Source organism: Protomyctophum bolini (genome assembly GCF_963924005.1).
Source record: "Protomyctophum bolini genome assembly, chromosome: 16".
In the NCBI taxonomy this organism is placed as follows: domain Eukaryota; kingdom Metazoa; phylum Chordata; class Actinopteri; order Myctophiformes; family Myctophidae; genus Protomyctophum; species Protomyctophum bolini.
The window spans coordinates 14,487,779-14,499,490 of NC_137877.1; the positions used below are offsets into that span (position 1 = coordinate 14,487,779).

General features: G+C 44.3%; 1 protein-coding gene across 1 annotated transcript in view; it reads left to right on the top strand.

The window, feature by feature from the left end:
• The window catches only part of xpo4 (exportin 4), a 73,703-nt gene that overhangs the window by 15,436 nt on the left and 46,555 nt on the right, over positions 1-11,712 (top strand). The window contains exon 7 of the mRNA XM_080786112.1: positions 5,798-5,911. Coding sequence (XP_080642238.1) covers positions 5,798-5,911 — 114 coding nt within the window. The remainder of the gene's footprint in view (positions 1-5,797; positions 5,912-11,712) is intronic.

Here is an 11,712-nt window from a genome sequence, read left to right on the forward strand (position 1 = left end):
TTAAATAAAGTAAGTCTCTTGTGGAGCTATAGAAACATGTGGATGTTTCTCCTCCTTTGATGTTTGCTTGATGCCTTGACGTCCAGCACCTGGCCTAATTACAGACGACGAGATGTGCACACAATCCTCTCTTTGAACTGATCAATTTAATATGAAATATCTACATGTTGAATCAAGCAACTTGATTGTCTGTGGGGCCTGGGACGGCTTAGCGATCCAGCATGACAGTGTGTCGCAGGTTCAATTCCCGACGGACTTTGCTGTGTGTCTCTTCCCCCCCCCCCCCCCCCCCGTTTCCTGTTTACCTACTATACATCTGTGGTGCACAAGCACGCAAAAGTCAGAGTAGACGTAAAAATGACCCCCAGAAGTTTCTCAAAGTGAAATTCCCCTTTTGGTGGGTAAGTAAGTAACACTGCAGAATTTCAGTGCAGATTTTGCTGTGTTGCAGGCGAAGTTTTAATGAGTAGTGACCGGCTGGCTGCTGCCCGTATACAACAACTAATAACCCTTCCTTTATCACAGCCCTGCAGTGGCTGAGTTTAACCACCTGCCTTGCGTTCCTCCCCTCCCCTCCCCCCTAAACATACTGCCTCCCACTATTCTTATTAGTCTGTCGTCGTCGCCCCAGGTTAAGGCTGGGATTAGGAGGGTGTAAGCCGAGTCCGCTTGTCTTGAGGAGACGAGGAAGAATCTCTGAGCACCGCTGTCCAAACATACCGGACAGGGCGGGAAGGAGGGAGGGAGGGGGGGTGGGTGGTTTGGCACGGCACGCCAGGGCGAGTGAAGAAAGACAGTGAGCAGAGAGAGAAAGAAAGAAAGAAAGAAATGGAGAGACAATGCGAGAGGAAAAAAAAGACTGGTAGCGAGTGAAGAGAGAGAGAGAGAGTAGGGAGTGAAGAAGAGGTGCGTGCGTGTATGTGTGTGGCTGGGGGGGGGGGGTTAAGAGGCATTCCTGGACTGTTATTTCAGATGGCGACGCTGATGGGAGACTTAAGGGAGGATATATCACTTAAACCCCACCACGCGCCTCTGCATAGCTCCTCACATGCAGGACGACTGGCAGGCGGGGCAGGGCAGGGCCGGGCCGGGCGGGTCTGGCGCTGCCGCCCCGCAGGCTGGTGTCCTTAATGAGCATCACTCATAATGAATATAGGATACCGTGGAAGCTCGCTAAGCCGTCGGCCTCGTGAAATGAGGGTTCCGTTCGGACGTGCAAAGCGTTCGGATGGCTGAAATAATAGCTTTGAAGAATTATCAGCCCATGCTTATTATTGGAAATATGAAACAACAGCGGGCTAATGCAATCAGATGTATTTTAATGAGCTGCTATTTATAGCATAGGTTTGTTACAGTGAGTAGTTTTTTTTGTTTCAAATCCATACCAGTCACATTTTGTCTTTTGCCCAGCTTGCAAAAACATTTGCTGCTCGGCACAAAGTTGCAAACCGGACACCGGTTCAACATTTGGCAAAAATAGACTCCGGTCAACAAAGTTCCAAGTGCTTAAAGAATGATGGATTCTTGTATGTGGCCTCCCGCGGGGAGTTGTACAGTGTTGTGCTGTACCTAGGTCGCGCTTCACATTCATTGCTATAAATATTGGGATTTGGCCAGAGAGTGGATTGTTTCGTTTGCATGGCCTGGTGTTGAATATGTATTGTGCGTATTGTGGTCAGTGGCATATATATTTCTTTCTGCGTGCACGACACGTGCATGTGCCGAGATATAGTACATAAAAGTGTACTGGACGGTGGATAATATCCTTCATGTGTGTCTGTCCGTCAGTCAGTCTGTCCTTTTCAAGTGGAAAACAGAGGTGGACATTTGGCGAGGCATTGAGAATCTGCTGCCTGCCTGGGTTAACTTTGGGTTGGTGTGCTTCAGCAAGCTGGAAGGTTGTGCTTTATTGTTACATCTTGTGTACAGGCACATAAGAGTAAAACGTATGTTTGTTTGACTTCCTTCAGACAATGCAACAGCATATCAAACATCAACCACAGCAAGCACAGAAAACAAAGGGATAGTATAAAGAGTGCAAGAAAGAGCAAACGACGAATAAAAAAAGAGTAACATAGCCAAAAAGAGTAACATAGCCAAAAATAGTTTAGAAAGGTATTAGATTATGTTCCATATACAACAGGTTGAGTTTAGAAAGGTGCATTTCTAGCATAATAGCACTACGGTGTGATTACAGGTTTTGCAGCCAGTCGCCCCGTATCGCGTGTCTGTATTTTTGTCTATTTTAGGCTGGTTGAATACATCTGTCCGTCCGTCCTTCTGTCCATGTATCTGTCAGTCAGTCAGTCTGTTTTTCCGTCGGAAAAGTCACCGGCGCGCTGTGTCAGTTATTCCTACGCCTGTTGGAAGGAGTGGGACGGTAGCAGGTGATGTCTTTTTAAAAAACAGCCCCCCAAACCACAGCCACATGTCCTAGTCACTCCACGGCACTCATTACTCATCCTGCAGGCATGCACACACACACACACACACACACACACACACACACACACACACACACACACGCGCGTGCGTACACGTCACGTACACGTACCAGAGCCATTGTTGTTGGATGGCAGACGTTCAATTCCGTAAACAGTAGTTTTATGCCAGAGTTCAAACAGGACCCTGACATTGTTACTCTAGTCTGGGAAGCAAGCATCATTTTTCTCACTGTCTGTCTGCCTTTCCCCCAGCCTGCCCCCAAGCCTGTCTGTCTGTCTGTCTGTCTGCCCCCCAGCATGCAGGCTTGGTGTTGTCTGTCTGTCTGTCCCTTCCCCCCATCTACACAGTCTTCCGATATCCTCTCACTCGCTTGTGGATGTGACCAGAAATTGATTCAATCTGTGTTAATTTCGTTGACTCAGAATATGATTTTGTTTTTGTTTTTGCTACCCTTTTTCACAAAATACATTTTGGTCGATCAACTATAGATTTAGCCAACTAAAATCGTATGATATTTAGGCATATTTAGGCTAAACTTAAGATATTTAAACTAAATCTAAAAGTCTAGACAAGACTAAAACTAAGCATTATTTTGACTTGAAATTACCACTGATTCAACTGTCGTTTTCTGTTAATTATTATTTTAAGTTCAGTGTTCAAAAATTGTATATTATATTATTTAGTTCTACCTTCGACTTATTGTATATAAATGTTTTACTTATTGCATATTTGTAATTATTTTTATTTTATGTTTTGTTTTGTATTTGATCTCTGCACACGGGCATTACACTCCCAGCAATGACTGCTACTGACTGTATTGTTGTGTGGCTATATAAATAAGGAAAGACTAACTTGAACTTTTAACACCCCCTTGAGACGCTTAAAGGACAACTTTAGTTTTTTTCAGCCAAGGTTCATGTTTTAGGATGTTATTAGAGAAAGTAAAATATGTGGGTTTTTTTTTTCATTTGCTGCTTATAAAATGTTGTATTTAGCCCCATGCTCGAATGCGCCCGCCCCCTATGAAAAACAGCTAAAATTCCTAAAACGAAAGAAAGCAGCAAATGAAAAAAAATAACACTCATCTTTTAGTTTCTCTAATAACAACCTAAAACATGAACCTTGGTTGAAGAAAACTAAAGTTGTCCTTTAACACCTTTTATGACCTTTTATTTCAAAAATAATGGTGCCCAGCAGATGAGGCATATTTACTCTGAAAAGCCCCTAATTCCATTTCCCCCCCAAAACCGTTAGTTAGCTAGTTTTGTCAGCCTGTAAACAAGGAAGTGAATGGCTGTCCGGGAGCTCTGAGGAAGGCGTTGCCTAGCAACGGCCGCTGTAAAAATAATAATAAATATATAATACTAAATATATAATATCGGGTAAAGTCTTGTGGATGTCTTGGGAACAATACATGTTAACAAAACCAGCTCAGCTCTTGACACAAGAGAAAGTCCTTGACTAATCCAACCGTGCAAACTCCGTCTTATCCATCAGTCTGTGTCTTAACCCAACCATTCTGAGAGCTTCTTATCCATCAGTCTGTATCTTAACCCTCCATTCTGAGAGCTTCTTATCCATCAGTCTGTATCTTAACCCTCCATTCTGAGAGCTTCTTATCCATCAGTCTGTATCTTAACCCTCCATTCTGAGAGCTTCTCAAGAGTTCTGCTGTTGGTCCACGGCTATTTTTAACGAGCTCATAAAGCTGCGGCTCTCACGCGCGCGCACACACACACACACACACACATGCACGCACACAGACAGGTGCCAACTTTTGTGCTGAAAAGTGTGTGTGCACGCTCGCATTGGGAGTGACTGTGGGTCCGTTCTAGAGGAATGCATAGGCTCGCTGGCCCATGATGCCGATGCCTGGCTTTGAACTGACATTCCTGTGGGAGTTTCCTCATACTGGCCTTCTGCTGTCACAAAGCCAAGGCTGAGAGACATGAGGAGAGAGAGAGAGAGAGAGACGGGTGGGGGGGGATTTTATGAACAAAAATTGGGACAAAGGATTTTACTGTGAAGGAAGAATCGCAATTGGCCAATTAAAGAGAGAGCTTATTTTCTCTTTTCCAAAGACTGCACGGAGAGAGTCCTGTGGGGGGGTCCAGTGAAATAGAGGGAGGGAGAGCGAGAGAGAGAGAGGTCAATGAGGGAGAACAGAGATGTAGACTGGCTACAGAACGAGAGGGGGAGCTTTGTACAGGAGACTCTGGAAGAGAATCTCAAGATTCTGTAGAGCAGAGAGCAGAAAAAATATCGTTTGGATTGGCTAAGCGGCAAGAATGTGTGATTCTACAGTAACCCAAGAGAGAGTGTGAGAGGTGTGTGTGTGTGAGAGAGAGAGGTGTGTGTGTGTGTGTGTGTGTGTGTGTGTGTGTGTGTCGTGGATGAGGAGGAATTGGTGTTGTTTGGGGCAACAAACGAGAGACGTTTGATTGGCTGAGAAGAGCGGAGAAGTACAGAAGTTGTTTGTTGTGGGTTTTGTGTGGGAGTGATCCAAGAGGGAGTCACCGCCATTGGTCGAGAGGAGAGAGAGAGACCCCCCCCATCGGTTGAGGAGGGTGTGTGTGTGTGAGCGTGTGTGTCTGCGCGTACGTGTGTGCGCGTATGTGTGTGCTCGTACGTGTGTGCGCGTACGTGCGTGTGTGCATGCATTTGTGTGTGATGTGGCTTCGTAAGAAGTCTTGACCACGTCTGGACAATGATAGGCTGAGAGCTGCATGTGGCTCAGCCGAGCAGAGAGAGTGTCTTTGTGGCATCTTTTTAAAAAGGACAGAGAGGAGAAGACGAGAAAGTGAACAACCGTACTGTAGTGAACGGAAGTATAGAGACAGAGAGAGAGAGAGAGGTGAGCGAGAGGACAGTGACTCAGAGAGGGCGAGAGAGAGAGAGAGAGAGCCTTGCTTTGTCTGAGAGGGTGAAAAAGAGGTTGCGAGACGTGGTGGTGGTAGTAGAGGAAAGTGTGGTAGAGAGAGAGGGAGACAGCTGATGAGAAAGGGCGAGAGACATATACTGTAAGGAAGGCAGCGCACGAAACTCCAGCGGAGGAGGAGGAGGAGGCATTTATTGGAGAGGGTGAGAGCTAGGGCAGAGAAAGAGAGAGCGAGAGAGAGAGAGAAGCTGCTGAGTGACTAACAACAAGATACCCACGGCCAGCCACACCAGAGGAGACCAAAATACACAGCCAGAACACAGCTTATAGTGCCAGTGAGCTCGCTCGTGTGTGTCTGTGTGTGTGTGTGTGTGTGTGTGTGTGTGTGTGCGTGCACGCTGCCCCTCCCCTCTCCTCCTCCTCCTCCTAATCTCTCCCTCCATGCTGCCGTTGGCCTTAACGTGCGGCGGGTCACTGGGGCGCCACTACATCGCCATGTTCGAGTCCACGCAGAACGTGACGCTCAAGCCCACGGAGCTGTGGAGAGAGGCGCTGCTGGACACCCGTGTCATGGACCTCTTCTTCACCGTGAGTACCGCACTGCCTCCATCTGTCCGTCCGTCTTTCTACTGAAAAGTGTCTTCATAATTAGGGATGGAGCTCGTACATTTTCCATTGATAATGAGCACCTTATCGAACAGGCTTATCAACCCAGTATCGAGCATTTTCTATTATTCTGTGGAAACGCGGGAGACGACAATAAATTATGATTACATTTTTACTAGCGCCTTCAAATTCAGTACTTTTCTAACAGACGGAAGGCAATTTACCTTTTTACTTTTGGAAAATAACATTGAAGAAATAAACTGGTCAATGTGTGTGCCATCATGTTAAAAGTGTAATTTTGTTTACCCGGGCAGTGCTGGTTGGCAGGTATCAATACACTTTTAGACCGACATGTTTGTGCCAGCGTGGGTGATTCGATTTATTTCTTGATTGCCTCTTGTCTTGATTGTTTAATCATGGACTGCTATGCTCGATAACAGGCTTGATAAGCCCAGAGCTTATTGATAACGGGTACTCAATAAGCTTGTTATCGGGTTTGGTCGTGTATCGGGTTTTGAGCTCCATCCCTAAGACCTGAGACAATCTGTCTTCTAAATCATGACAGTTTTCAGAAAAATCTGTGGTTCTGGAACCCCCAGAATTATTTGTATTTGGCTGTCAACCTGCATCTCAATACATGTTGTTCCAGGGTAGACGTCCTCCTACAGAAGCTACGATTTGAGTTAAAAATATTTGCTGTGAAAGAATATATATTCCAAGATTGGCACAACATTTTTCAAAAATATCAGATCTACAGTATAAGCTCATGTCTGTTCATCTGTGTCTCTTATCATTCTGTTTGTCTGTCTGTCTGTCTACCTATTTATGGATATTCGTTCCATCTGTCTATCAAACCATCTCTCTCTGTCCATCATTAATTGTCTAACCTTCACTGTGGCTACTCTCCATCCATCTTTTTCGGTGTCTGTTTATCTCTTTCCTGCTTTCTATATATTTGTTTGTATTATTTATTTGCAGTCTATATCTCTCTGTCTGGCAATCTGTCCATCTGACTGGTATAATTTCTCTTGAGATTTTAATTAAATATAATGATTCTCTTCTTTTGTTCCCTCATCCATTGTCATTGCATTTGTCCTCTTGGTCCACTGTAATGCCATTGGATCATATTCCATTTTTCCATATTTCCATATTGTTCTTTAGCCTCTTTAGTCGTTCTCTCTTAATCACAATGCCTTTTAAACAATTTATTCTTTACCATTAATGGTTTACTTTATTTACGATGAAGAAAGGCAGGCACAGTGGGACTACAAGTTGAGTTGAGTTGAGGTGGGGGCGAAGCAATCTCATTTGAACTTGTTTCTTTTGAGAGTTTAGAGGGGGGGGGGGGGGGGGGTTTCAAACTGTTTTCAAGCTGTTTTTTTAACTACATCATTAAGTTGATTTATACAGGTTCCGTCTTTGTTGTTGTTGCGTTATGATATCCAGAGGACAGCCCCAGTGAAATGATTGTGTATTTTTGTAGTCGACTTGTGTATTTAAAGAGAGGTGGGCCGGCCCACGCTGGCCTAGCTTACGGTGTGGAACAAACTGCTCACCTCTCTCTCTCTCTCTCTCTCTCTCGCTCTCTCTCTCTCCCTCAGCATCCATCCAACCTCTCTCTGCCAAATTCTTGCACTACTGCTTTAGCCATTTTCTCTGTGCTGCCAAATACTGCTCCGTTAACCCCCCCTTTAGGCTCTCTCAACTTCTCCACTGTCGAAAGAATATTCCTCCTCCGTCACCCATACACACCTACTTAATGACAAATAACTGCTCCATCACTTTTTGGTTAAAACTAAAAGGTTCAGGAGAGAGTAGCCATTTATCAGCTTAATTTTTTATAGTGTTCCATTTCTAATTTTCAGAAATTTTAAGTCATCACTTACATGAAAATGCTTTTTCTGTTTAATAAAACGCTGGAGAGACATGGAGAGTTGGAGACTCCTGTTACTGAACAAACACACATAGCAACGAGTACTATCACGATATAGAGCTTTTTTAACACTTATTAACCAAAGACAAGCTTACCCTACCTTCAAGCCCCATATCTGGTTCCTAGAAAATTATACTCTGATGCCTTCCCACACACAGTGTCATGAACTCTGCAAAATCTGCACAGATAACACAGCTGTGTTATCGCGTTTATTTGATTCTGATTGAGAAGGTCAACGTTAGACCCAGAGAAAACCCAATACAGAACAGTCCATTCTTTACTCACAGTAGTGTTGATTTTGACAGCAAATCTGTTTTAGTCGTAGTCGCAAACCTGTATAAATGCGACGCATTGTGAGCTTGTAGAGCTGCTATTTTCTAAATATATGTATATATTTGAAATCATGAAATGGGACGGTCTGCATAATGAGTACTTTTAACGCTTTGGTACTTCCAACTACGGTACATTTTGATGCCAATACTTTAGTACTTTTACTCAAGTCCATTTAGAATTTTGGACTTTAAACTAATATGTTTTACTTAAGTAAAAGTGTCAATACTGCAATGTAGAAGTACTCCATTACAGTATTGACACTTTTACTTAAGTAAAACATATTAGTTATTTTTCCACCACCTTTATCGTAACGTTTGGTCCACCGTACGGACTCCAACACAGAGTTCTCAACGTGAGGGAGCAGAGCGTGCTCAGTGATTGGTTCTCAACGTGAGGGAGCAGAGCGGGTTCAGTGATTGGTTCTCAACGTGAGGGAGCAGAGCGGGCTCAGTGATTGGTTCTCAACGTGAGGGAGCAGAGCGGGCTCAGTGATTGGTTCTCAACGTGAGGGAGCAGAGCGGGCTCAGTGATTGGTTCTCAACGTGAGGGAGCAGAGCGGGCTCAGTGATTGGTTCTCAACGTGAGGGAGCAGAGCGGGCTCAGTGATTGGTTCTCAACGTGAGGGAGCAGAGCGTGCTCAGTGATTGGTTCTCAACGTGAGGGAGCAGAGCGTGCTCAGTGATTGGTTCTCAACGTGAGGGAGCAGAGCGGGCTCAGTGATTGGTTCTCAACGTGAGGGAGCAGAGCGGGCTCAGTGATTGGTTCTCAACGTGAGGGAGCAGAGCGTGCTCAGTGATTGGTTCTCGAAGTGAGGGAGCAGAGCGTGCTCAGTGATTGGTTCTCAACGTGAGGGAGCAGAGCGGGCTCAGTGATTGGTTCTCAAAGTGAGGGAGCAGAGCGGGCTCAGTGATTGGTTCTCAACGTGAGGGAGCAGAGCGTGCTCAGTGATTGGTTCTCAACGTGAGGGAGCAGAGCGGGCTCAGTGATTGGTTCTCAACGTGAGGGAGCAGAGCGTGCTCAGTGATTGGTTCTCAACGTGAGGGAGCAGAGCGGGCTCAGTGATTGGTTTCACCTCTGGAACCAGTTTTGTTGCTGAGGAGATATTAGCCAAAACTCGGTGCACGCTGGCTGGGATTGTAATCTGTCGCCACGACAACCCCAGATAATTCTATCAGGAAGCAGTGGGAGCTAATGAGGTCTCAGGGAGTTCAGTGTGCTATAACTCACAGTGATTACTGCATGTGGACCGTTTTCATACCAAAGGTCCATAATTTATTCAGCATTTGAGCCACGGACCACCATTTGATGACATTTAGCCTCTCAGACCCAAAACGTATGAATATTTTGTTGTCGTTGGATAAGATTTTGTGCAATTCCATGCTGTATTGATGCTGGTACCATTAGGAGAGATGACAGGCAAACGTTGATCAAAATAACAATTCTTCTACATTCTCTCTAAATGTGTAGACGTCTTGTAAATTAAGTGATGCAGATGTTTAATATAATTTAACTCGAGAGCATAAAATTAAACCAAATTGGCTTGATTTGGTTTCATTTCATGCTCTCAAGAGTTAAACATCTATAAGGCCGGTCCATTTGGTTACCTCTCCATATAACTGGGGACCACCTGGAACCCCCTCAAGGACCACTGGTGGTCCCCGGACCACTTGTTGAAAACCACTGCTGTAGACCCATGCGCACGCACGCACACACACACACACACACACACACACACACACACACACACACACACACACACACACACAGAGAGAATGGTATACATAGCTAAAGGAACAATCTTGTGTAATTCATAGACAGGCAGATCCTTATCTATGTTCCTATTTGGAGCGGCTGTGGAGCAGGTCGTCCAGTGATCCGTGGGTCGGCAGGGATTTGCGGCTCATTCCTCTAAACGATATGATCCTCTGGTTCAAAATGTAAGTTTTGGGTGGATTAAATAACAATGGAAGCACCCGCTACATAGAGATAATTCACTTCCTCACTCTCGGCTTCCGAGTGAAACGGACACCAGATGGGGGTGTTGGCGGTCAATGAGCACAGCATAACGGAGTGAAGTTCTGTTCATGTATAACGTTTACTTCTCACACGGGTGAAGCGGTTTTCATTTTGTTGTGTCCGTGGTTGATGTAAGGAATCCGATCACGCTGCGTGCCTATTTGTTCACCAGGGAACCTCATAGTTGGATTTTATCACCATTCTTGTACCACCATTCAAATAGATTGCAGTTCTTCGACATATTGGAGTTCTGCAATTTATTGCAAATTGTATCAGATTTCACATCCACTTGTTCACTGCCATAAAAGGTTGCAGACTTTCATATATTTTTTCCCATCTAATATATACTGTATATATATATATATATATATATATTTTTTTTTTTCTTCTCTAATACATTTCACTTATATTTGAGTTAACATCGATTTAAACCTTGGCTTGATCAACATAAATTAAATTTCTTTTCTTTGCACTTGTCATTACTTGACGTAATTTCAATATTTGTAACATTTCGTGTTAATATGTCTGCTGACCTATACGGTGAAGTTGAGGTAGATTTGGCCAGGAGAATGTGAAATGCCAAAAGAATCGCCAACCTTTGCGTCAAAAAAAGCCCTACTAATGGGTGATTTGATATGAGAATCCTATACCTCGTACATCTGAATAAAAATGTTTGACATGCTTCAGTTGGTCTGTATTGACATTAAGACGTGTGTATTATGGATGTCATTTTGGTTCTCGGCTTACAGGGATCTGGTGTGTTGTCCCTTTGGTATTTCTAGTAGCCGGCCTGTTTGTTATCGCAAGGCGTCTGCAATACTGTCAGCTGTCTGTCGTGTGTGCGTGAGAGCATGTATGTTTACGTGTGCACACACATTTCACTTGTAGATCTTCCAAGTATGTGTGCCTAATGCCTATGTCGAACTGTCCTGAGTACTTTTGTGTCCTTTACTCGTGTGTGCGTGCACGCACACACACACACACACACACACACACACACACACACACACACACACACACACACACACACACACACACACGGCCGATTTGTATCCTTATTACTTATGTACATTCATTCATTTTAGAGTTGTTCCGATACTGGTATCGGGTATCGGGCCGATGCCACCCTCAAGTACTCTTTCTCGGTACATCGGAACCGGGCCCGATATTCTGACCCGAGTACCAAAACATTCAACACTAGGATGAACTATCAAGTCTGACCCAACACTGCAGTAAATCGCCCAAAACTACAAGCATAAATGACAACTGACAAGTTTAGACGGGGGATCCATCGGCATCTATGTTTATATTCATTCTATCGGATGAATAAATTAACATTTTGATTAGCTTATAGTTATAGTTGTCCTTTCTACTCGTAGCAGGAGCACATTAAAAAAGGTTATTTACATCAGACCACCAGGTCCAAAACAATTACTCCATGAAGTGTAGATTTGTGTGTCCATGTCTATATGCAGCGGGCAGCATTATTTAATTAATACAT